Source organism: Prionailurus bengalensis, chromosome D4 (genome assembly GCF_016509475.1).
Source record: "Prionailurus bengalensis isolate Pbe53 chromosome D4, Fcat_Pben_1.1_paternal_pri, whole genome shotgun sequence".
Classification (NCBI taxonomy): Eukaryota; Metazoa; Chordata; class Mammalia; order Carnivora; family Felidae; genus Prionailurus; species Prionailurus bengalensis.
This window is the reverse complement of record NC_057359.1, coordinates 30,413,692-30,440,960: the sequence shown is the minus strand read 5'-3', so window position 1 is coordinate 30,440,960 and position 27,269 is coordinate 30,413,692. Positions and strand designations below refer to the sequence as shown.

Genomic DNA, 27,269 nt, shown 5'->3' with positions numbered 1-27,269 from the left:
CAATTTAATTACCAACTCTAACCCTAACTACTGGATATTCATTCATTCATTCAACAAATAGTGAAGGCCTAGCATGAGTCACGCTGGGCCCCGGCAATGCATCAAAGAACAAAACAGACACACAAGTCACTTCTTTCACATTCTAGTTAATAATATGAGGCTGGACATTCCATTTTTGCCCCATCCTTTGCTGCATGGTGCTTTTGAGCCCCCACTGGCGCTCATGGGTGTCAGATTAACCCGGTCGTCCTGCATCCCTCTGGTGCAGGGTGGGATCCCTGAGCAAGAGTGGGCAGACAGAGGAGTCAGGAATGACCGGAAAACTCCCGAGAGCCCGGAGCTCCACGCCCATCCAGACGCGGGAATGGAGGTAGGCCCCGGGAAGGGGGGGAAGCAGGGCAAGGGGGCGGGGGTCCTCGGGGCCTCGGTCCCGGGTGTGAGAACACAGGCCTACGTTCCTGTCCCCTCCGCACTGAGAGCACACAGGGACTTCGAAGACCACCGTCTTAACTACCCCAGTTATAGAGGGGAAACGGAGGCCCGGGAAGGCGAAGGCCAGGGCTGATGCCCACCTCAGCCTGAAGGCGGGGAATTAGGGGGTGCAGACAGGGTCAGCGAATCCAGCAACTGGACAGGCAGAGCCGGCTAAGAAACTAGGCACCTCTGGACGTCTACTAGAGACCTGCAGTAGGAAGGCCTGGGTCCCGCAGAGCGGGTGGCGGGAGCCGGGGGCGGGGCGGGCGGCCGGGGACCAAGCCCTTTAAACTCTCTGCGCGCGGGAACCGCGGCCCAACAGCCTTAGGCGGGTGGGGCTGACGGGCGGGGCCGGCGGGCGCGCGCCCCCGCTGGCCAACGACCGCCCCCCGTCCCGGCCTCATCCCCTCGCCGAAGCCTCTCCAATGCGTACCTCTCTGGCCTCCCGCCCCGCGCGCCTCCGACCCTGACAACCCGCGCAGAGGGATGACGGGGGCCGGGGCTCCTGGAGGGTGTGTCTGGGCGAGTGCCGTTGTCGCGCGCTCCCCCGGAGTTTCGAACGCAGTTGGCCCTCGAGGCAGAAAAAAATACGAGAACGGCGGCCAATGGCGTGGCAGAAAGGACCCGCGCGCAGGCCCGGCTCCGCCCCCCTCGGCTAGAAAGAAGTCCAGGCCCGGCCATTGGCTCGCGCGACCTGTCACTCGCCGCTGCGGCCAGCGGGCAGGGGCCTCGCAGTGATTGGTTCCGCCCAGGCGCGAAATGTAACGCGGGAAAAGCCGGAGCAGTGACCCAGGCGGCAGGTTGTTATTTTCGGGGGCTCGGCGCAGCACGTCCTGCTTTCCTGTCACCGAGAGGCAGGCCGCCCGCAGCTTCCCGCCGGTGCAGCCTGCGTTGGGGAGTACGAAGAGCGGAGGGCGGGCCTGACTCAGGGTTGGGGGTCTGGCGCTGGCCGCCCGGTGCCAGCCGAGCCGCTCCGCTGCTTCGCTGGCCGCCGCGCAAGAGGTTTCCGGGAAACGTCCGCCGGCCATGAGCCGGCGGGACTGAGCGCCGGCGACTGGGCAGCAGCGCGGGCGAGCGGAGCGAAGGGCCAGGCCGGGGCTTAGGGAGTGCGGCTGCCGGAGCTGCGGATCGGGGCCGGGCGATGATCCGGGGCATGGAGGCGCCGATGGCGGACAACCCGCCGCAGCCGCCGCCCGTCATCTTCTGCCACGACTCCCCAAAGCGGGTGCTGGTGTCGGTCATCAGGACGACCCCGATCAAGCCCACGTGCGGCGGCGGGGGGGAGCCGGAGCCGCCGCCGCCACTCATCCCCACCAGCCCCGGCTTCAGCGACTTCATGGTGTACCCGTGGCGCTGGGGCGAGAACGCGCACAACGTGACACTCAGCCCTGGGGCCGCGGGGGGCGCCGCCTCGGCCGCCTTGCCTGCCGCCGCCGCCGCCGCCGAGCACCCGGGGCTTCGAGGCCGGAGCGCGCCCCCGCCCGCCGCCTCCGCCGCCGCCGCCTCGGGAGGTGAGGACGAGGAGGAAGCGAGCAGCCCGGACAGCGGCCACCTCAAGGTGAGCGGCGCGGGCGGGTGGGAGGGGCGCGGGGCAGCCAAGGCCCGTTAACGGCGCGGCCAGGGAGCCGGCAGTGCCCGCGGATGCGGCGGGCGGGGCGGGGCCGAGTTTAAAACGCGAGGTCGCCTCTGGCCGCGGTGGGGGCGGTGGCGGGTGACAGGACGCTGACGTCACTGCCGCGCGCCAAAAAACGGGTCCTCGCGGGGGGGGGGCGGGGCGACGGTCACGTGAGGCTAGCGGAGGGGTGGCGGGCAGACCCGAGGCCACCCAGCAGCAGGTGCAGGGAGCGCAGCCTGGGGTCGCGGAGGAGGCCCACTCGCGGTGCAGACGCTGGGCGGACCGCTGAGTCCTCTCTGGCCGGAGAGGGAGCGAAGGGATGCGGGCCTTCAGCTGTTCCTCTGGGTGCTGGACGGGAGGGATTTGCTCAGATTCCCTCTATCAATGCAGATAACCCGGCCCTACTAAAGATGTCCAGCAGAGATAGCCGAAGAGCGAGAAGGGATTTTAGGGCAATCTTCCATAGCGGAAGTGGGCCCTCACTGCCCCTCATGCATCCAGCGTACCACCTTGCTAGTTGGCTGAGAGCACGCAGTGGAATGGGAAGCTGTTAACCTTGAATTGCTTACGCTCAGACTGTTGAGAGCTGGGAAAGATAGGACTATCTGGTTCAAGCTTACTATGGATCAGGCAACTAAGCCTTAGAGGGATTGGTGAAGGGACCTCCTCAAGGTCCCACAGCTAGGTAGTGGGAACACTGGGACTATGGTAGTTTTTGTGGCTCGCAGTCCTGAAGCTTGTATTCACGGGTGCCTCTCTGCTGACATACTTATCTCTATAGACTGTAAGCTGCTAGAGAGCCGGGATAATTTTTCTCTGGAAGACTGTTCAACTTTAATTCCTCACACTCCAAATGCTGAATAAAAGTGCTCGGTAAATATTTGTGTAATGAATGAATTGTGCTAATACAAGGTTAATATTCAGGTTCTATTTGTTAAGTGGCTATGTCAGATAAGCAGTTTACTGAAGAAAAAAACCGTAAATTAGTGGATAAGTGCCTGGATATTGGCAAATACTGTATCTACAAATTGAAACAAGTTTAACTTGGTCATGATTTTACATGCAGTAACAAAGATGTTGAAACTCCATGTATTTTGAGCCCAGAGGAAATTGATATACTTTGTTACTAATGGCATTGTTATTAAAGAACTATGTTTGACACCCTTGTAATTCTTGAAGCTGCACTTCAGTAGAAATTTAAAACAAATTTGAAAGGACAAGCAGTGAAAATACTCATAATAGTGCTGAGTGAGTTTGTGAAGGAAACAATCCCTGTTGCTGTCTCTAGGTAGCCCTTAGTGAGATGGCTGGGTAGCCTAGATACTTTCCTGTGTTAACATACCTAGTCTTTAAAAAAGCAAACAAAAAAAAGTTAGGTTATATAGTTGGAACCATAAAGGCATGCAGTGCACAGGTACTCGTAAAATATTTTGCATTTATTATTTTACTAATCTAATTTTGGATTATCCAAGAAGATTAATGTTATAATAGATAAATGAAATTTATAGGTATGTTCATTTTGGCCTAAAATAGACTTATCTTAACAAACCTTATATAAAAGTTGCCCACAGTGCATGGGTTTGAATTTTAGGTCCTCTTTCTCCACCTCTTTTTAGAGGTAAAATATACCAGAAATTTTGAAGAATATGTAAGCAAAAAGCCTGTTTTATATTTCACTTTTTTTCTCACACATATTTCAGAATTACTAGATGACTTGATTTTAATTTGTCCTTTAATCAGTGAAGCAATCAGCTACAGCTGCAAAAATTCATTCATTTTTAGCTTTTCCATCTTGAGGGGAAAGGTCTGGAATATACCTTTATTTAAGGATGGTAACTAGTTTTGTTTGTAATCAGTTCTAGACTAAAGGTAGGGAATTCCAGTCCCCTTTACTTTGTTTTGTTTCTCTAAAGTACTTGTAGTTCTTTATCTCTACACGGGTGAATTATGCTGACTGAATCTGTTTAGTTTATGGAAAGATAGGACACCAGTAACATGTTTCCCCCTAGTCCCTTCTCTCAGTATACAGGTTAGAGGCAATAACAGTTGTGAGTTTGAGAAAAACATTTGTGTTCATTTATTGTCTGTTTGTTGCCACTGCCCCCCTTCCCCAAGGGCAGGTGTTAACATCTGAGAAGACAGATGTGAAGACAGTAAGTGTCAGCCCTTGCCAGCTTTCTTGTTTGTTCCTGCCCTACGCTTCCTTTTCTGCCTGTGGGGAGAACATCCACCATCCACCAACTTATTTTGGCCCATCATCACAAGATTGCTTCGCACTGTTGGGGTATAATTATATATTAGCATTATCTTCTCTCAGTTTGTGAATTCTGAGAGGGGAGTGGAGGGGAGGGTGCAGGTCTAATTTCTCTCCGCCCTTAGGTTATTTCCAGGCTTCTGCACTTTGTGTCCTATCTACTCAGAGTATGTTCATGAGGTTACTCTTCACTGTTGGACCTGTGTTTGGCTTCTCTGTGCATAGCCTCAGATACCATTCACTCTTCAGGACCTGCCAGCTGCCTATTCCACTTTGCCTTTCTGTCACCTGAACACTGCACAGAGTCTTACAGATAGCAGATTAGTACATATAATTTTGATCACCACGATGTTAAACACAACCTGTTAATGTAGTGGCCACAGTTTATTGCCTAGCACAGCAAACTGCTGGGCTTTTGAATTCCTTAATTAAATTAACCTTGTTTATCCAACGAACAAGGAGGAATTAGAGAAAAGAGTCTCCAAGATTGTTTAGTTAACATAGTATGGTAAGTGGCAGAACTGATTGGCACTTTCAAGAGCCCGTGTTCTTAATCCCTATGTGGTATTGCTTCTGTATATATTATGTATGAATTGACTTTAGGGGTTTATTATTTTTTTAGTAGTAAGCTGATGATGGTAGACATATGAAATACACATTGTTTACACATGTATGTTTCTCAACTGAGGTGCTTTATGAGGGTACACTCAATACAATCGACAAATGCAAATTAAGACTTGGAAAGTTGTGCAGGTAAAGCAAGGTGGGGGATAGAATGAGGAAGCAGATATGATAGCCAAAGAAAATTTGGATCTAAATCTGAATTTAAAAAGGGAAATATGATCAATTACATTTTTCTCATTTTCTTGTCAAGGTCCACGTGCCTTCCTCTGAGACCTATTTTTCTTTTCCTTCTAGGTTATATTTGTGCACTTTATTTGAATTTTACTTTGTATAAAAATGTGCCAAGGACTTTTAGGTTTGTCATCACCAGTTTGAGTATAACTTTCTGTAAAATCTAGGTAAATGTGTCCATTATTCTAAGTGGCTTGAGAAATAACCCAAATTTTATTAAATAACTTTTCTTCGTAAAGATTTTCTTTTTTTTTTTTTAAATGTTTTATTTATTTTTGAGACGAGAGAGACAGAGCATGAGCAGGGGAGGGGCAGAGAGAGAGGGAAACACAGAATCCGAAGCAGGCTCCAGGCTCTGAGCTGTCAGCCCAGAGCCCGGCGCGGGGCTTGAACTCACCAACCACGAGATCATGACCTGAGCCAAAGTCGGATGCTTAACCAACTGAGCCACCCAGGTGCCCCTATTAAGTAACTTAAAAAAAAAATGTTTATTTATTTTTGAAAGAGAGAGAGCAAGAACAGGAGAGGGGCAGAGAGAGAGGGAGACAGAGAATCCCAAACACGCTCTGTGCTGTCAGCATAGAGCCCGATGTGGGGCTTGAACTGACAAACTGTGAGATCATGACCTGAGCTGAAATCAAGAGTTGGATGCTTAACCGACTGAGCCACTCAGAGGCCCCTTAAATAACTTTTTAAAGATAGTTATTGACATTGAAAACTCAAAACACTTATATATATTTCAGAAAACACTTTGAAAATTGCTAATCTACCATCTGGTGGTACTGAAAGTCTGTCTTAAAAATGAAATTTAGGGATGCCTGGGTGGCTCCTTCTGCTGAGCTTTGGAGTCTTGATTTCAGCTCAGGTCATAATCCCAGAGTCGTGGGACTGAGCTCTGCTTCGGGTTTCGCATTGGGCTCCGTGCTGAGTGTGGAGCCTGGTGATGATTGTCTCTCTCTGCCCCTCTTCCCACCTTGCATGCATGATCTTGTGCTCTCTCTAAATTACCAAAGTTTGCAAGTGTTTTTTTTTGTAATTTAATCATTTTGCTTCTTTTTAGTAGCTTATTTTGCAGGAGATGCCACAAAATAATGTGTTGAATTTGTTTTTATAATTTTTAAAAAATATTTTATAGAACTAAAAACTTCTTTTTTTAAAAATGTTTATTTATTTCTGTGTGACAGTGTGAGAAGGACAGGGGCAGAGAGACAGGGAGACACAGAATCCATTGCAGGCTCCAGGCTCTGAGGTGTCAGCACAAAGCCTGACGCAGGGCTCAAACTCACTGACTGTGAGATCATGACTTGAGCTGAAGTTGGGCACTTAACTGACTGAGCCACCCAGGTGCCTGTTGAATTTCTTTTTAACTTAACTTTCTCTTGTGAGCCATCAAGCAATCCTGACAAGATTTGTCTCTTAGACTCCAGGCATACTGATTGCTGAGGAGTTAGTTAACACTCTGTTATTGTCAGAATGTACCTAGATGCATAGTTTTCTTATTGCTAAGGCCACAATGAAAAGGACCTTTAATGCAGCTCATTTTTGTATGTATGGTTAAAAAAAGATGCTCTTTATTTATTTAGGGCATAAGATGATTACTTACCTTGCTTAATTTTCACAGTTGAAATGATATACTTAGTGAAGCCTTAACCTTTATATGGCTAGGATGTTGTATTATATTTTATTTATTTTTTTAGCTCTCTATTTCTCATTTGGAAATTGCAAATATATGATTTAGGCGGGGAAGCAACAAATTGTTAACTTTATAAATACTCAAAACCCCGTTAGACATGATTGAAAACAATTTTTTGTTTTGTATTATTTTTGTTTTTTTAATGGAAACAGAAGATAGTAATGGATAATCTAAAAATTTTGATATTAACTAGTGAGTTATTTCAAATTATAGAGGCAACAGTATGCTTTTATGTATTTAAAAATACTGGGACATGTGGGTTGTTCAGTTGGTTAGATGTCCAGCTCTTGATTTTGGCTCAGGTCAGGATCCCAGAGTCCTGAGATCCAGCCTGAGTTGGGCCCACACTGGGTGTGGATCCTGCTCAAGATTCTCTCTCTCCCTCTGAGTCTCCCCTGCTCATGTGTGTGTGCACTCTCTCTCAAAAATTTAAAAAATAAATAAATAAAAATACTGAGAAAAGATTCTTTCATCATGGAGTAATTGTGTCACTAAGGCTTTTTAAAAATTAAATACATACAGTATTATTAGTTTGAGGTGTACAACATGATGATTTGACAAGTCTATACATTTCTTATTGCTTATCAAGATAAGTGTAATCTTAATCCCCTTTATCTACTTCACTCATCCTCTTACCTACCTCCCCTGTGGCAACCACTAGTTTGCTCTCTGTATTTGTTTTTTTAATTTTTTAAATGTTTTTATTTATTTTTGAGACAGAGAGAGAGGGAGACACAGAATCCGAAGCAGGCTCCAGGCTCGGAGCTGTCAGCACAGAGCCTGATGTGGGACTCGAACTCACAGAGTATGAGATCATGACCTTAGCTGAAGTCAGACGCTTAACCGACTGAGCCATCCAGGCACCCTGCTCTCTGTATTTAAGAATCTGTTTTGTGTTGGTCTCTTTTTCCCTTTGTTATGTTTCATAAATTTCACATGAGTGAAATCATATGGTTTTTGTCTTTCTGTAATGTATTTACTTAGCATTACGGCCTCTAGGTCCATCCATGTTGTAGCAAATGGCAAGACCTCATTCTTTTTAATGGCTGAGTAACGTTCCATTGTGTGTGTGTGTGTGTGTGTGTGTGTGTGTGTGTGTGTGTGTATGTATACCATATCTTCTTTATCCATTCATCTATGGATAGATACTTGGTTTGCTTCCATATCTTGGCTGTTGTAAATAGTGCTGCCATAAACATAGAGGTGCATATTTGGTGCATCTATTTGAATTAGTATTTTTGTTTTCTTTAGGTAAATACTTAGTAGTAGAATTCTTGGATCACAGGGTAGTTCCATTTTTAATTTTTTGAGGAACCTCCATACTGTTTTCCGAAGTGGCTGTACCAATTTGCATTCCCACCAAAAGTGTCCCTTTTTCTCCACATCCGTGTCAACACCTGTCACTTCTTTTTGACTTTAGCCATTCTGATAGGGGTAAAGTGTATTTTATTGCAGTTTTAATTTGTATTTCCCTGATGAATAGTGATGTTGAGCATCTTTTCATTTTTCTGTTTGCCATCTATGTCTTTGGAAAAATGTCTATTCTAGAGGTCCTCTTCCCATTTTATTTTAAGTTTATTTATTTATTTTTGAAAGAGAGAGGAGGCAGAGAGAATCCCAAGCAGGCTCCACACTGCCAGTCTGGAGACCAATGTGGGGCTTGAACTCATGAACCGTGAGATCGTGACCTGTGCCCAAATCAAGAATTGGATGCATACCTGACTGAGCCAACTGGGCACCCTGGTCAGTCCTCTGCCTGTTTTTAATCAGATTATTTGTTTTTTTTGGGTGTTGTTGTATAAGTTCTTTGTATATTTTGGATATATCATTTGCAAATATCTTCTCCCATTCAGTAGGTTGCCTTTTCATTTTGTTGATGGTTTCCTTCATTGGGCAAAATTTTATATTTCGATATAATTCCAATAGTTTAATTTTGCTTTTGTTACCCTTGCCTTAGGAGACACATCTAGAAAAATGTTTCTATAGCTAATGTCAAAGAAATTACTACCTATGTTTTCTTCTAAGAATTTTATGGTTTCACATCTCACTTTTAGGTCTTTAGTCCATTTTGAGTTTATTTTTGTGTATGGTGTAAGGAAGTGGTCTAGTATCATTTTGTTTTTGCATTTGCATTATTTTTATGTATTTAAAAAATATTAGGAAAAGATTGTTTCATGGCAGAGGAGTTATATTACTAAGGTTTTTAATTAACCTAATTTCATGTTCTATTTCTTAACAAAATCACCTGCTATTTTTATGGATCATAGATTGATTATTTATTTATTTATTTTGCATTTTACATTTTTAAAACAAGATTTAAACCAATTATTCATCATATAAACATTACCAGCAACAATCCAATTATTGTAACTCAATAAATGATGGTAATGGATTTTCTAGTTTTACTCCTGGTTAGATCTTTGCTGACTCTGGATTAACAGTTTCAGTAAGCAAGACTAGAGCAAAGTGTAGCTAGTAAGAGTCCCAGCCAAGGAGTAAAGGTGAAGGTGAAAGTATTTGGTAATGACCAGTAATTGTTACAAGTTGATTTGCTAATTTGCACTAAGTCAGGGTCCTGGTAGGACCTTCCCAATTCCTAGCTTCATTATAAATGGAAACTTCTAAAAGAGTTATATAAGGTTAAGGAAATACATCAATTATGTGCCTCTTTTGTCAATTTGATATCAAAAAGAATATTCTGTCCTGTGCTGGTATGCACCTTGTCTTGATCATTCTGGGACCCCGAAGGAACATCTCCTACCTGGGGACATTTGGGTCTCAAGGCAGAGAGAAATGAGAGATGAAAGAGTCATGTGATGGCTTCTAAAGCTTTTGCTTAGAAGTCATACATATAATTTCCACTCACATTTTATTGGCCAAAGCAAATCATATGGTCAAGTTTGCCTCATTGGTACCCACAGTGAGAAGAGGGGCAGTGAATATTTTTACAGTTTATTATCTGCCATACTGCCTTTCCACATTCCTTTTTGGGGTGTGTGTATGGCAAAAAACAACAAAATTTACCATCTTAATTGTTTTTTGGTGTTAACTATATGCACATTGTTGTATAACAGATCTCAGGAACTTATTGATCTTGCAAAACTGAAACTCTGTACCCAGTGAACTCTTCTTTTCTCTCTCCCCATAGTCCCTAGCAACCACCATTCTACTTTCTAAGAGTTTGACTAGTTTCGATACCTCACATAGTGGAATCCTGTCGAATTTGTGGTGTGTGTGTGACTGGTTTATTTCACTTAGCGTAGCCCTTTTAAAGTTCATCCACATTACAGCACATGGCAGGATTCTCTTTTTTTTAAGACCGAATAATTTTCCATTGTATTGTAAATACCACCTTTTTTTTCTTTTTAATCTGTCAATGGACATTTAGATTGCTTCTACCTGTTGACTGTTAAGGAAATGGATTTTAATATCTAAGAATTTTTTAAACATGACTTATCCTTAAGATAACTCACCCATGTTGAGATTGAGCTTTTCTTTCGAAGTGAAAATTGATGGAATGGAATTTTGCTGGAGCTTATTGTTATCCATCAAGGCTTTGGCCTGATATTTTTAAGGATTTGGAAGGCTTTAAGTTTTTATATTGTAGGCAGTAAAAACATCTTCATTTTGTTTGTAGTTGTATATAATCCTTTTATGATTTTCTTTCATGTAACTTTTATGTATAAAATTTAACTTACCTGGGAAATGAGAAAGTTTTTTTTTTCAAGTGAATGTTTATTTTAGATTAGTTCTAGATGTATGGAAAAGTTAAGATAGTACCGGGTGTTCCCATAAATCACATACCCAGTTTTCCCATTGCTAATATCTTAAATTAGCATGGTATGTGTGTTACGATTAATGAACCAGCTTGATAAATTGTTATTAACTAACATCCATAGTGTATTCAGATTTCCTTTTTTTTTTTAAATTGAAGTGAAATTCACATAACATAAAACTAACCTTTAAAATTTTTTTAATGTTTATTTATTTTTGACAGAGAGAGAGACACACACACAGAGAGACAGAGAGAGCATGAGTGGGGGAGGGGCAGAGACAGAGAGGGAGACACAGAATCTAAAGCAGCCTCCAGGCTGTGAGCTGTCAGCACAGAGCCCAACATGAAGCTCGAACTCAAGAATGGCGAGATCATGACCTGAGCCAAAGTTGGACACTCAACTGACTGAGCCACCCCAAAATTAACCATTTTAAAATGTAATTCAGTAACATTTAATAATTCACAATGTTGTGCAACTACCACCTATATCAAGTTTCAGAACATTTTTATTACCCCAAAAGAAAGCCCTGTCCTCAGTAGTTACTTCCTATTCTCCACTGCATGCAATCTCTGGAAACCAATCTGAGTTCTGTCTCTGTACACTTAACTATTCTGGAAGTTTCATTACACGGAATCCTACATATTTGGCCTTTTGAGTCTGCCTTCTTTCATTTAGCATACTGTTTTTGAGGTTTGTCTACCTTGTAGCATGTATCCTTTCTATTGCTGAAAATATTCCATTGTGTATGTGTATGTTTATGACATTGTACTATACTCTGAAATTGTTTTCCCACCAGCAGTGATTTTGAGGGCTCCAATTTCTCTACCTCTTTGCCAAAAAACACTTTTATTTCCTATTTTTTTCTTTCTTTTTCTGAGTATAATCTAGTTGGTGTGAAGTAGTATCTTATTGTGCTTTTTGAAAAATTAAATTAATTTTATCGAGATGTAATTTACCTTATAATTGTTTTGATTTGCATTTTGTTAATGATGTTGGGCATCTTTTCATGAACTTGCTGGCCATTTGTATAACTACTTTGGAGAAATGTGTTTTTAAGATCTTTACACATTAAATTGGGTTCTTTGTCTTTTTGTTGAGTTGTAAAAGTTCTTTACATATTCTGGATACTAGACACTTATTAGATGTAATTTGCAAATATTAATTTCCTGTTCTGTAAGGTTGTCTTTTCATTTTCTTGAGACTGTCCTTTGATACTTAAATGTTTTTTCATTTTAAGTCCAGCTTATTTATTCTTTTTTTTTTAATTTACTTATTTTGAGAGAGAGAGAGAGAGAGAGAGAGAGAGAGAGAGAGAGAGAGAGAATGAGAATCCCAAGCAGGCTCCACACTGTTGGAATGGAGTCCGATGTGGGGCTTGAACTCACAAACGGGAGATCATGACCTGAGCCTATATCAAGAGCTGGACATTTAACCAACTGAGCCACCCAGGCAACCCAATAAGGGTTTATCTCTTGACTCTCAATTCTGTCTCAGTGTGTCTTTACTTAGGCTCGTACCACACTGTCTTGATTGTTGCTGCTTTGTAGTAAGTTTTGAAATAGGGACATATGTGTCCTGCTTTGTTCTTTTTAAATATTGTTATTTGGAGCCTCTTTCAGTTTTACATGAGTTGGAGGATCACTTTCCATTTCTGGGCCTTTGTAATTTTAATAGGGATTGCACCAAATCTGCACATCAGTTTAGGTAGCATTGTTATCTTCTATGAAGCCTTCAAATCCAAGAACTGTATCCCATAAGTTTTGACATGTTGTGTTTTAGTTTACATTTGTATCAAAGTATTTTCTAATTTCCTTTGTGATTTCTTTGACCCATTGCTGTTTAAGACTGCATTGTTTAATTTCACATATTTGTGAATTTTCCAGTTTTGTTTTTGTTTTTGTTTTTGGTTTATAGGTTCATTCCATGTTTGTCACAGAAGATACTTTGGATGATTTTCTCAGTCTTTTAAAATTTATTGTTACTTGCTTTGTGGCCTAACACATGGTCTTTCCTGGGGAATATTCCATGTGCACTTGAAAAATGTATATTTTGCTGTGTATTTTGAGTGATCTATATATGTCTGTTAGGTCTAGTTGGTTTAGAGTGTTCAAGTGTTCTATATCTTTGTTGACCTGTCTAGTTCTATCTATTATTAAAAGTCAGACCCCAACTATTTTGAATTCTTTCTCCTTTCAATTCTGTCAATTTTTGCTTCATGCATTTTGGGGGTTCTGCTGTTAGGTGAGTGTTTATAATTGTTATCCCTTTTTCTGTTCTTTTTTTTTTTCTAAGTAAGCTTTAGGCCTAAGGTGGTGCTTGAACTCACCACACTGAGATCAAGAGTTACATGTTCTACCAACTGAGCCAGCCAGGAGCCCCTCCTTTCCATGCTATTCTCTTCTAACTCTTCTAACTTATTTGTGGTTTTGGATCTAAAGAAGTCTGTTGGAGGCAGCATATAGTTGGACCATTTTTTGAAAAATCCATTCTGCCCATCTCTGCCTTTTAATTGGTGATTTTAATCTATTTATATTTAAAGTGGTTACTGTTAAGGAAGAACTTTTGGTATTTTGTTATCTGTTTTCTGTATGTCTTCTACCTGTTTCATTTCTCAGTTCCTCTCACTGCCTTCTTTGTAGTGTACTATTTTCATATCTTTCTTGTTTTCTTCTTGATTTTTAGGGTTTTTGTTTGTTTGTTTTTTGTTTTTTCAACTGGCTGCCCTGGGAATTTCAATTAATCTCTTAGACTTAAAACAATATATTTTGAATTAATAACCACCTTAGCTACAATAGTGTACAAAAACTCTGCTCCTATTCAGCTCTGTCTCTCCCTCTTTGTTATAGTCACAAATTACATATTCTTACATTATGTTCCCACTAACATGGATTTATAATTTCTTTTTATTGCTCATTTATGTTTGAGAGAAACAGAGCATGAACAGGAGAGGGGAAGAGAGAGAGGGAGACACAGAATCCGATGCAGGCTCCGGGATCTGAGTTGTCAGCACAGAGCCCAAGGCAGGCTTGACCTTGAGAACTTCAATATCATGACCTGAGCTGAAGTCGATGCTTAACCAACTGAGCCACTCAGGTGCCCCGGATTCATAATTTTTTTTTAAGTTTATTTATTTATTTTGAGAGAGAAAGTGCAAGCAGGGAAGGGGCAGAGAGACAGGGAGAGAGAAAATCCCAAGCAAGCTCCATGCTGTCAGCTCAGAGCCTGACATGGGTCTTGAACCCTCGACTGAGATTATGACCTGAGCCCAAATCAAGAGTCAGATGTTTGACTGAGCCACTCAGGTGCCCCTGGATTTATAATTTTTAAAATACATTTGGCATTTGCCTTTTTTTTTAAAGTTTGTTTGTTTATTTATTTAAGCAATCTCTACACCCAATGTGGTGCCCAGACTCCTGACCCCAATATCTAAGAGTCGCATGTTCCTCTGATTGAGCCAGCCAGGTGCCCCTGGCAATTGTCTTTTAAATTATATAGGAGAAAAAGAAGAGTTACAGGCCCCGAATACAATACTTTTGGCATTTGTATTTACTTATGTAAATACCTTTACTGGGGTTCTTTATTTCTTTGTATGGCTTTGACTTTGTCAGGTGTCCTTTCATTTTTGCCTGAAGAACTTCCTTTAGATTTATTGTAGGGCAGGTCTACTAGCCATGAACTCAACTTTTGTTTCTCTGGAAATGTCTTAATTTCTTCTTCATTTTTGAAGGATAATCATGTTGGATATAAGATTGTTGGTTGACTTTTTTTTCTTTTCAGCACTTCAGACATGTCATCCTACTGCTTTCTGTAGTTTCTCCTGAGAAATCAGTTTTTAATCTTCTTGAGGACTCCTTGTAACTGATGAATTGCTTCTCCTGTTTTCATGATTCTCTGCCTTTTGTCTTTTGACAGTTTGATCTAATGTGTCTCAGAGTGATCTTTCTTTGCGTTTATCCTTCTTGAAGTTCTTTGAGCTTAGATGTTTACACTTATGTCTTATCAAAATTGAGAAGTTTTCATCCCTTATTTCTTCAAATATTCTCTCTGCCCATTTCTTTCTTGCCTTCTGGGACTCCAATTATGTGTATGTTGGTATGCTTGATGCTATAGTTTGAGTGTTTATGCACCCCAAAGTTTGTGTGGTGAGATCCTGACTGCCAAAAGATGATGCTGTTAGGAGGTGGGGCCATTGGGAGGTGGTATCATGAGGGTGGTGCCCTCTTGATGGGGATTAATGCCTTTCTGAAAAAGGTTCCAGAGAACTCCCATGTGAAGACATAGCTAGAGGGTACCATCTATGAGCCAGAAGAGGGCCGTCACTTGACTATACTGGTGCCTTGATCTTGGACTTTCCAGCCTCCAGGACTGTGAGAAACACATTTCTGTTGTTTGTAAGTTACCCAGTCTGTGGTATTTTGTTATAGCAGCCCAAATGGACTAAGACACTTGATGTCCTACAGGTATCTTGGGCTCTGTCCATTCTTTTCTCTTTCAGTTCCTCAGACTGGATAATTTCAATTGACTAGTCTTCAAATTTGCTGATTCTTTCTTCCTGCCAGTTCAAATCTGCCATTCAAATTCTCTAGTGAATTTTTCCATTTTAGTCATCATACTTTTTTTTTTTTAGCTCCAGAATTTCTATTTGGTTTCTTTTTATAATTTTTTAAAAAATTAATGGTTATTTATTCTTGAGAGAGAGAGAGAGAGCGCACGCGCGTGCATGCAAGTGGGGGAGGGGCAGAGAGAGAGGAAAACACAGAATCTGAAGCAGGCTCCAGGCTCTGAGCTTTCAGCACAGAGACTGCGACATTGGACTCAAACTCATGAACTGTGAGACTATGACTTGAGCTGAAGTTGGATGTTTAACCAACTGAGCCACCCAAGTGTCTTCCCCACCTTTTTAAAAATGTTTATTTATTTTTGAGAGCGAGTGTGTGAGAAGGGGAAGGGCGGAGAGAGAGACAGAGGAGCTGAAGCAGGTTCTGCACTGTCAGCACAGAGCCCAATGTGGAGCTCAAACCCACAAACCGTGAGATCATGACCTGAGCTAAAACCAAGAGTTGGATGCTTAACAGACTGAGCCACCCAGGCATCCCTATAATTTGTTTCTTTATTGATATTTTCTGTTTGTTGCAACAATGTTCTTCCATTTTTACTTTTGTCCTTTGTCCATGGATTCCATGACCTCATTCAGCATATTTAAGACCATTTATTTAAAGTCTTTGTCTAGTTAGACCTGCATCTAACTCCTCCTGGTCTGTTTCTATGAATATCTCTTGTGTATGGACCATACTTTGTGTCTTTACATGGTTAGTAATATTTTGTTGAGAATGGGATGTTTTGAATATTCTACTGTGGTGATTCTGGAAATCAGATTCTTCTGTTTCCCCAGAGTTTGGTTTGGTTGTGTGCTGGGGGTTGTAGTTATTTGTTTGGTAAATTTGCTTTTTCTTTTCTTTTTTTTTTATTATTTTTTTAATGTTTATTTTTTGAGAGAGAGAGAGAGTGAGTAGGGAAGGGTCAGAGAGAGAGGGAGATTCAGAATACGAAACAGGTGCCAGGCTCTGAGCTATCAGCGCAGGGCCTGATGCAGGGCTTCAACCCATGAACTATGAGATCATGAACTGAGCCAAAGTCAGAAGCTTAACTGACTGAGCCACCCAGGTTCTCCTGGTTTGCAAATTTTCTAAACTATTTTTGTAAACTCATTTGTTGTGTTTGTTCTCAGCTAGAGATTGCTAGAGATTGCCTTGAATGCCTGTAGCCAAAAACTGAAAGGGAACAAATACCTGACTTTGCAGAGATGGCTCTGTGTTGTAGCTTTCTCTCAATGCTTACACTCATTATAACTCTGTCTTAGCCTTCATTTCCTGCTTGTGCCTAGCTGAGGATCAGAGGTGACAGCTTAGGGTCTTTTCAGGTCTTTTCTGAGCATGCTTCCTGCCCTGGGCAAGTCGGTGGCTTTCTAAATTTTTATCTTTAGGATACCAGCGCAATTTTCAATGCCCTAATTACCCAAAGAAACTCTCCCTCCAGCTTTTCCTCCCAGGCTTTTGATGTGTCCTTTTGTCTCAATTGAAACGTTTTGCCCCTGGTGGCAGCAAGTTATTATTGAAACCTTACAAGGTTGTTTTTTTTTTTTTTTCTCTCTCTCTTTTAAAGATGGTGACTTCTTTCTTTCTTTCTATGTTTGTTTATTTTTGAGAGAGAGAAAGTATGCGCACATGGGTAGCAGAGAGACTGAGAGAGAAAGAAAGAGAGAATCCCAAGTAGGCTCTGCAGTGCCAACACAGAGCTGCCAAAGAATTGGACCAAAGAGTCAGCTGGATCATGACTTGAGCTGAAATCAAGAGTCAGACGCTTAACTGACTGAGCCACCCAGGTGCTCCTAGCCTTACAAGGTTTTGAGCGGCTCTGTTTAGCCACTTTACTGCCCTGAGAGAGTTCTGAGTTAGGTCAAACAAAGACAAACACCTTGTGTTAGTTCTTCAGGTAGCACCCTGACAGGTCAAAACAGACAAACACAATTCTTTTAGAATTAAATCTGCTTTGCTGTTTGTGGAGCCAGGGACTGAGTGAGAATGAAGGCTCTTCAAGATCACTACTGGTGGGGGTCAGGGAGAGGCAAGGGCAGGGAATAAAAATACTGCAAAGCTTTCCTCTTGTTTTAGGTTGCCTGTGTTTTGATTCAGTGTTCCCTGAGTTGCTGTAAATCTATTTTCTGGAGTTGTGATAAAGGTGATTTTGACAGTTTTTTCTCAATTTTTCAGTGATCTGTGGAGGGATGGGCCTTTGGAACTACCTATTCTACTGTATTCACTGATGTCACTCAAGAAAGATTTAAACAATGATTTATTGTGATATTTTACTTTAATGAGAGGATCTAAGAAATTACATTAACGTTTATACAAATTGTTATTAGGATGGAATCCGACGTGGTAGACCTAGAGCAGATACTGTCCGGGATTTAATAAGTGAAGGAGAGCATTCATCCAGCAGAATCCGTTGTAACATCTGTAATAGGGTGTTTCCACGGGAGAAATCACTCCAGGCTCACAAAAGGACTCATACAGGTAAGTTGAGCAAGTATTACTAAAAGCTGATTTGATGTTTGGGCCCATAAATTAATATTTTAGTTGCTTTATATTTCCTTACTGTGAAGTTTTTTAAGACAGTCACTGTATAGTCGGTTTCTTTTTTGGTAGGAAAGACTGGTTTTCTCAGCATTGGTACCCTGTGACTTCTAAAAGTATCATGGTAATTAATCTAGTTGTCATAGGAATATTATTGCTAAATTGAATTCTATCATTCTGCCTACTTAAATGTCAATATTTGATATGCCCTTCAGTTGTCTGTGTAATTGATAAGACTGATTTGTAGGCCAAATACTAAAAGTGTCCAGTTTTTAGCAGAATTACTAGAGTCCCCAGTGTGCCATCAGAATGTTTCACCTAGCTGTTTAATCTAAGGTGAAGTATAATTTTTCAGAATTAAATGTATTATAGGTAGCTATCCCAGGACTATCACATATCTCTATTTGTGTAGAGAAATTATACTTAAATTTTAAATACCATATAGACAGCAAAGAAATAACATAGAAAGAGCCCTTGTTCTTTCCATAGAGAAAGTTGGCCCCAGAAGAAGGAGCTTTATGGTTATAATAATGGTATTTAATAATTTACAGATGATAAAACTGAGGCATCAAGAAAAGCAAAGACCACTGCCTTACAGCCTCCCATACCTTTAAGTCTAGGGCTGTGCTGGCAGATACCGTAGCACATGCTGCTCTTGAGCAGTTGAAATTTGGCTAGTCTAAATTGAGATGGGCAATATGTGTAAACTATGCTGAGTATGAATAAAAGAGAGTAAACAATGTCCTTAATTACTTTTGATATTGATTATATGTTGAAATTATATTTTAGATATATTGGGTTAAATAAAATATATTATCAAAATTAATTCCACCGGTTTATTTTTGCTTTTTTTAATGTGGTTCCTAGAAGTGGTTCCTATTCTCTTTCCATTGGGCAGTACCAGTCTAGAACTTGGGCTGTTAAGGCTTAGTTCCCTATTTTTTTTGCAGTGTTTATGTCACCACCTGTTTGGTTTTTTGGTTTGTTTTTGAAAAGATACATTTTAATAATATGCTAGAATATAGTTTTCTTAGCTAAATCCCTGAAAAAGGGTAAAGTTTTAATTTTGAATTATTACAAACTAAGGTGGCCAAGAGGTTTTTGACTTTAGGAACCATTCAGTAAAACCATTACAAAACAAAATACATGATTTTGAGAATTTTCAGACTTATTTTCAATCTAATTGGTCTGAAATATCCCCAGATAACTGGTTCACAAGCCACAGAGTACATATTGCCAGTGTAGATAAGATTGGGGACCATGTGGTGTAATGATAAGATCCCTGAGTTTCAGGCCTGATCTACCACCAGTCCACCATGTGTCACCCTATATTTTCAGGCCTTGGCCTACTATGCTGTATGCCAGAGGGCTGAGCCCAAGATCTCCATGGTATGGTTAAGCTCTAGTAGTACGTATATGGTTTGCAAAAAACTTTCTCTTACTATTTTATTATTTATTAACTTAAAAAAATTTTTTTAAACATTTATTTTTTGAGACTGAGACAGAGCATGAGTGGGGGAGGGGCAGAGAGAGAGAGGGAGTCACAGATGCTGAAGCAGGCTCCAGGCTCTAAGCTGTCAGCCCAGAGCCCGACTTGGGGGTAGAACTCACAAACAACCATGAGATTATGACCTGAGATGAAGTTGGATGCTTAACTGACTGAGCCACCCAGGCGCCCCATCTCTTACTATTTTAAATACCCCCATACCCCTGTTTTATTAACGTGTGTCTATCACAATCATTTGGTACATTTCTAAATAATGAGAAATTAAGGGAGTACTTGTTACGGTTAATTGAGTCATATTGGAAGGGCCAGTGCATACTTGTTGATCACAGAATGACTTTTCAAAAAATGATTTTAATTATGGTTAAACAATATTTTTGAGCACTTTCTCAAGCCTAGCACTGTGTTGTATATATGAATTGCAATGGAATACAAAGTATTATACATCTTTGTGTCAGGAGAGTACCAGGATACATAAATAACAGTGGACTATGAGGTAGTGAAGGGATACATAGTTCAATTATTTGGAGGTAGCAGGGAGGTACAAGGAGATGCACTGAGAGAGCCTACAGGACTGGGAACATTTGAATGGGCAGAGAAGATTGGATTTTCAAGGAGTACAACAACATGAGGAACCAACTGCCTTGTGGATGGAATGAATCTCATGGAATGAAGTAAAGTTAAACCCTGCCCTCTTAGGCAGTAGCTATAGTGTAGATATTAGGGGACCATTGAAAAGTCAGCAGGTAATTTTCAGCTGTTCAAGGGGTGTAGTAGGGTTTGGAGTGATTTAGGAGCTAGTTTGTATGACAAAAGCAAATGTTCTATGTCATTCACTCCAGAAGTACTGTGCAGGGGTGGAGAATAGAGGCCAGCTCGGGTTCCTGCTGGGTGGGAGGGGTGGGGAAGTTGCAATGGGAAATCAGGAGTGGGAGACATTTTAAAGAATTAGCAAGAGGGGCACCTGGGTGGCTCAGTGTCTGACTTCGGCTCAGGTCATGATCTCTCGGTTCGTGGGTTTGGGCCCCGTGTCGGGCTCTGTGCTGACAGCTCGGAGCCTGGAGCCTGCTTCGGATTCTGTGTCTCCCTCTCTCTCTGCCCCTCCCCCACTTGTGCTGTCTGTCTGTCTGTCTCTCAAAAATAAATAAACATTAAAAAAAAAAAAAGGAATTAGCAAGAGCTAGTGATTTGAATTATGGGGAGAAAAAGGAGGGATAAGCCAAAGCTAACTTCAAGGAATTGAACCTGGGAGCCTAAAAGCTCAAGGCCTAACGAAAATATTATTTTGCTTTCAAGTGGATAGCTACTTGGTAGCATGGAAGCGCTGTTGTTAGCATTAACACTTGCAGCTTTGTAGAGGCTATGACATGTTTTATTGTTGTTTGGAGTCATGACCTATATGGAGGTCAGTTCTCTCTGTCCCTTTCTCTTCTTACATTATTGTCTCAGAAATAATATATACTATTTGTCTACTTAGGTGAGAGGCCCTATCTGTGTGACTATCCGGACTGTGGAAAAGCCTTTGTTCAAAGCGGACAGCTCAAAACACATCAGCGTCTTCACACCGGAGAGAAACCTTTTGTTTGTTCAGAAAATGGTATGGTGTTAAGAGTTAAGTTTATGTAAGAACTGGTTGTGAGTTAAAAGCTAAAATATCTTTTACTTAAGTTTTTTGGGAGGAGAGATTTCGATGTAAATTTTATAAAACATCATAAGTTCTCTTTCTAAATTGAAATCCATCTCATTTTCTGGGAAATAATTGATTTTTAAATAAAATATTCCTTCTAGGTGAAAATATTAAAAGGTAATTAAAAGTAGTAGTATATTCAGGGGGCAACTGGCTGGCTCAGTTGGCAGAGCATGCAACTCTTGATCTTGGGGTTGTGAGTTTGAGCTCTACAATGGGTGGAGAGATTACTTAAAAAAAGAAAAAAAAATAGTAGATTTAGGTAGAGGTGGTAGAAAGATCTATAGAAGTAAAAGCAGCTTTTATAGTAGGCTTTTAATTGATTTTAAACTTTTCAACTATTAAATGGAAAGAAATACATCATTGTCTCAATTTTCAAAAAGGGGGAGATTTTACCATCTTGCTACTGCCACTGTTAGTAATTTCTTACCACTTTTCGTAAGTGATTTTCTAAATCTCTTATCACATTTCTTGAGATGTTTTCCTTATGCAACTTTTTACCTTAGTTATACCTGAAATTCAGTATAGTTTTGTGCTGCTGTTGTGTGGTTCTCTTGATTGTTGTCAGTTGTTATGAATGTCTATATGCTTTTTCATTTGTGTAAGCATATACACTATGATTGTCTCAATGTTGGATATTGAATATTTGTTTTTAAAATTTGTTTGTTGCCAACAAAGCTGAGGGACACGGCTTCCTCCTTAAAGCTTTGTTCATCTTATGGGATGTTTCCTTATGATGGATTCCAAGAATGGAATTCCTGGGTCAGAGGTTTTGATCATTTTTGCTAATAAATCACTTTCTGGTGGGGTTGATGCATTTATATTGCCATGACCAAAAGGTGAAGGCACTGCTTGCTTCTCCTTAGGGTTGTTTTTTTTCTCCTCCAAGTTACAGAATGCTAAATCCCATGGTCTTAATTCACTTTTCTTGGATACCAGTGAAAATGAACATTTTCCACATCTGCTGGATGTCCAGATTCTGATAAGTGTTTCCCTCTGTGTTTTGAAGGCTGCCTAAGCAGATTCACCCATGCAAACCGCCACTGTCCGAAGCACCCTTATGCCAGGCTGAAACGGGAGGAGCCCACAGACGCTCTCAGTAAGCACCAGGCTGTGGACAACCAGGCTGCCGCCGAGTGGTTGGCGAAGTAAGGCTCTCCCTGCACTCCACTGCACAGTACTGCCCTGCACATGGGCTGACACTGGGAGCTTTGACAGTTCTCTCCTTTTAAATAAGTTGCTTTTATACATATTTTATAAAATAACTTGAAATGGTGCTTTTATTTCTTTAAACCACAGAATTGTTAGGAGTGGTGTGAGGATCTTTGTGCAATAGAAAACAAGTACACGATATTAATTAGTCTGAGTGCCCAGACCACAATTTATTTTAAAAGCAAGAATTTTCCTCATTCTTAAAGATTGTTTTATATGAATTGTACTCTACTGTGCAGTCTGTCTTCGTTTTCTTCATATCAGTTAGGTGCTGATTATTCCTGGGATATAGGCTAGAGATTCTTCTAAAGTAAAGTTCTGAAAAGCACCTGGTTGAATTTTTTTAATGGCAACAAGGGGGCCAGCATGAAAAGTATCTCTAAAGGTATTCTGATTTAAGGAGTCATCTGGTCATCTGTTGTGTACAAACCAGCACTGGCTGTTCGGGGCACCCCCTCCTTCAATCAGATTCCTCTGCACTAAGGAAAAGTCTGGAATCCCTCATTGTGCTGTTTAGCTCTGCCTCCCTCTGGCCTTGCACCTGTCTCCAGCTACCTGGCCTTCCTGTTTGTCAGCACCACCCTCACTGTGGCTTGCAGGCCTCTGCTCCCTCTGCCCGGAATGCTGCTTTCCTCTTCGTTTAGCCACTACTCATTCTTCATTTCTTACTGAGGTCAAACATTGCGTCAGGGAGTTCTTCCCTAACCTGCTCACTAACCTCCAGAACAAACAAGGTTAGACCGACTTAATAGATCCTTTTATAACACAGTGTGTTTTCTTTTTCAAAACCTTCATCACACATTTATTTATTCGTTTAGTGTCTGTCATCCCTGATAGACCAGAAGCTCCACTTAGACAGGCGTTGTTTGTCTGGATTACTGCGTCACTTCCTCCCTCCCTCTTGCTCCTGGCTGGCCTCTGCCACCCCATGAGCTCTAAGTTTGCTCAAGTCAGAAACTTGTTGGTCATCTTTGTGTTTTCCTCTCATTCTCCCATCTACTCAATGACAGACTAATGGATTCTACTCAGTATAAAGTCTAAACCCGGTATCATGTGAGTCGAAGTCCTTCATTGCCTGGTGGTCCCTGCTGACCTTGTTGAACTTCTTTGCCATTCTTCGTTCCAAGTTGTCCTTCAAGTCATACTGAACTGTTTGCATTTCTTTTTTTGTATCTCTGAGTATTGCCCCAATTTTACCAGGTTTGAGATGTCTGGATTTCCTGAAATCTAATCGTTGTGTTATTTTTGTATAATTTTAAAAACAGCTTTACTGAAGTGTAATCAGCACACAATAAAGTGTACAATTTGATACTTTTTGACATATGTATACACCTTTGAAACCATCATCCCAGTTAAGATGGTGAACGTATCTGTCACTTCCAAAAGTTTCTTCATATCCCTTTGTAAGTCATCACTCTTGTCCCTCCCTGCTTTCCTGCTCCCCTGCTCCCCAGACTGATCTGATTTCTGTTATTATAAACTAGTTTGCATTTTCTACAGTTTTATACAAATGGAGTCATACAGTATACACTTTTGTTGTCTGGCTTCTTTTATTCAGTGTAATTATTTTGGGATTCATCCATGTTGTTGACTGTTATCAATGGTTTCTTTTTTTTTTTTTTTTTTTTAGTTTATTTTTTTAATTGAAGTATAATTGGTACACAATGTTACATTAGTTTCAGGTGTACAACATAGCGATTCTCCAAGTCTATGCATTATGCTGGCTCACAAGTGTAGCTACCATCTGTCACCATATAACCCTAGGTTCATTCCTTCTTACTGTTGAGTAGTACACCATTGTATGGATACACCTCAGCTTGTTTATTCATTTGCCTATTGCTGGGCTTTTGGGTTGTTTTTGGCCATTACAAATAAAACTAATATGAGCATTGATATGCAGGTCTTTGTATGGGACATTTTTGTATATAGTGGTACTGTTCTTTAAATATGCCTTTCTTAGTTACCAAAAGGTAGAATATTTTCTCTTGTGAATTATCAGTTGGTTTTGTAATAGAATAATCATGGTACCTCTTAGATTTTTGAATAAGCTCTGTGTGTTGTAGACACTAATCTGTCATGTTTTGTGGGTTTAAAGTTTCTTATAGTTAACTCTGTCAGAAGAATAGGATAAAGAGTTTTCTAATGATTATTTGTTCTACTCTGTTTAATTTTTTATTGAGGTGTAATTGACAGACAACATTTGTTCTACTGTTTGTGTATTTTACTGTAGTTCATTTCACATATGATCTTAAAGGCAGTTAATTGGTGAAAACCTATGATTAGAGAGTTGAGTATAAGACCCAGAACTGCCAGTTTTTGATTTTGGAAATCTGAGTGTGTCCCTCAACTTTCCCTCTATAATGGGAAATATATGTAAAGTATATGAATCACTTTAGAACTTTATAAACTAAGACACAGAAAACAATACTGTGGTAAAGAACCTGTTTTCTAAAGAAAAGTAAAAGTTTGAGGAGGTCGTGTATACAAATAGCTAATGTGCATGCGTTTCATGTAGGTATTGGGAGACAAGAGAGCAGCGTGCCCCCACCTTGAAAGGGAAGCTCGTGCAGAAAGCTGATCAGGAGCAGCAGGACCCTCTGGAGTACCTTCAGTCTGACGAGGAGGACGACGAGAAGCGCGGTGCCCAGCGCCGGCTGCAAGAGCAGCGGGAGCGTCTGCACGGAGCCCTTGCTCTCATAGAGCTCGCCAACCTGACCGGGGCGCCGCTCCGCCAGTAGCCTCGACACTGACTCTGCCACTGTACAAAAAAGTACTGCCCAGCGTACTTAAAAAGTAGATCCTTGGGCATAAGCTAAGCACCTTATTTGCTTATCATAGGCTGCTATTCTGTAGAAACTTATGAAGAATGTCATTGCCCCAGAAAATGGGGTGAGAGAGAATTGCACTTTTTTTATATGGTAATGGATTTGTTGTAAAGTTTAAAATATTTTGTAAATATGGGACTTCTAGTACAGGGTAGAAAAGGACATATTGTGGGAAGCTAGATTTTGCAAGTTTAATGCATTCATTGGAAGCAGTTCTCACAGGAAGCACTTTCTGAATAAGACACTTGTATGAAAAACAGAATGGTACATGTAGCCAAAGAACGTTGAAATAGATTATTTATAAGATCATTTTTTAACAATGTATATTAGTATGTTTAACAATACTGTAAACACTGAGGCAAGCCAGAAAGTATAAGATATGTGTGTAAGATATAGATTTTTAAATTGCAAAATAGTGTGCCTAATGAAAAGTGGAAAACTGACTATTTTGGAAGATGTTCTAAGTTATGGACTTCGGAAGAAAAGAGATATTTGAGGATCTTGGCAAGATGCACAATAGTTGAGAATTTTCAGAATTGGATAATATCAGTCTTATTCTGTCTTTCCGAGGCTTAACAGCTCACTCTGATGTTCAGGTTTGAAAAGCACTTGGCATCCCTGTTATGTTAACTTGGGAGCTTTTGCACGTTGCATATTTCTCATTTGCTGAAATTGAGTGATTAATCTTGCAAAGTCTAGGTAACTTGGTAATTGGTATTTTTTTTATATATATATTATGGGCCCTGTAAGAGATTTGGCACTTGGATTTTTATTAATAAAAGGGACACCTACAGGGTTGTTTTGTAGTGAACTGTTTTAGATCTTTTGTTAGCAAACACTAAATTTTAATTGTATTGCTTATTTAGAATTATTAGCAAATGGAAGCCTCCTATTTATATTTTCAGTGCATAAAGCCACCTTCTTGCTTTTCTTCAGAATAACATGCCAAGCTATTTTGTGTTCACTAAATTTAGTTATCAGGTAAACACTGCAGAAAATATTAGCTACTCAAATAAGTAGGTTTCTGGAATAGTTTCAGCTGCAAGTGTGTTAACTTGTGTGGTGGTTTTAAGCCATTTTTCCAAATAGATGAAGTTTTTAAATACCACTTTATGTACTGAGGCATGAACAGAAAAATCAAGACCAGAGCAGTTCACCTCCTTTATGTAGGCATAAACCTCCATCATTTATGCTTTTGTTTTAAGCAGAAACTAAATAACATGCATAGCATGGTAATTTGATAGATTGCTTAATTGGAGTAGACCTCAAGAGTAATAGAGGGCAATATGGGCTCTTCAGCGCCTTTTTTTTTTTTTTTTTTTTGAAGTAGTAGCCTACAGATGTAGTTTAAACATTATCTAAAATGTAGGCTTCTTTATCCAAAAATCCCAGTGTGTTGCAGTACACAGATAGTTTAAAATACTAGCCATGGGGAAGGGGAGGTATGTAAATGTCTTGGAAGGAAGCAAAAGTGTGAGAGATGATAGTAACAAATAATGTGTATGAATGAGGACATACTTTAAAAATGTAATTCCTCTGTACAGTAAATTACAAATCTTGAGGGATTTTTTTTTTTTTGTAATAAGAGGATTTATATTTGTAATGGTCTGAGAATTTTGTTTGTAATCTGGTATATAGAATTTTAACTTGGAGCACTTATAAGCACAGGGAGAGAGACTGTAGCATCTGAATTTTCTTGGTTTAGGTTTCAACATTTTCTCTAGATTTTTTGCTCTCAAATATGACTTAAATGAACTATGAAAAGCAACACTCATCAGTCTTGGGAAATTTAAAATTTGATGAACTTACCTAAAGAAGGAAGGGCAGTAGGAATTTTAAAAATACAAATACTTGTCAATTCACAGATAATAAAATTTACAGCCTTCAAAAGTAAGGGTTTTTGTTTCTTGGTCAGCTTTTGTCAACTATAATAGTTATATTCGCAAACATTTTTTATTTGTATAATTGGAAGTTTAAGAAATTATTACAACTACATACTATAGAAATATTTAAAATGTTCTTTTTTGATATAAGCTATATGCTTGGAAAAAATACATTGGCATCTAAAATTTGAGGTATGTTAAGACTGCTTTTTGTTTTAAAAATGTGGTTTACATTCAAATTTTTGAAGTGTTTTATGCTTCATATGGCTAAGATGTAGTTTGGCAGAGATAACAGCATAAGAATAAACATGCTGTAATTTTAAAAGATGCTTTGAATAAAAATTTATTTTAATTTACA

At 40.3% G+C, this 27,269-nt stretch overlaps 1 protein-coding gene across 1 annotated transcript; it reads left to right on the top strand.

The window, feature by feature from the left end:
• The first annotated feature begins 1,308 nt into the window (after window positions 1-1,308).
• Window positions 1,309-27,269, top strand: ZNF367 (zinc finger protein 367). Its single transcript, XM_043567048.1, has 5 exons — window positions 1,309-2,032; window positions 17,590-17,740; window positions 20,782-20,901; window positions 22,001-22,139; window positions 24,719-27,269. Exons 1-5 carry the CDS (start codon window positions 1,616-1,618, stop codon window positions 24,939-24,941), a joined length of 1,050 nt encoding a protein of 349 aa, XP_043422983.1. The 5' UTR covers window positions 1,309-1,615; the 3' UTR covers window positions 24,942-27,269.

Coding starts and splice junctions, on each gene's coding strand:
- ZNF367 (XM_043567048.1), top strand. CDS start 1,616: ATGATCCGGGGCATGGAGGCGCCGATGGCGGACAACCCGCCGCAGCCG. Junction 20,902..22,000: donor TTTTGTTTGTTCAGAAAATG/GTATGGTGTTAA, acceptor TGTGTTTTGAAG/GCTGCCTAAGCAGATTCACC. Junction 22,140..24,718: donor GCCGCCGAGTGGTTGGCGAA/GTAAGGCTCTCC, acceptor CGTTTCATGTAG/GTATTGGGAGACAAGAGAGC.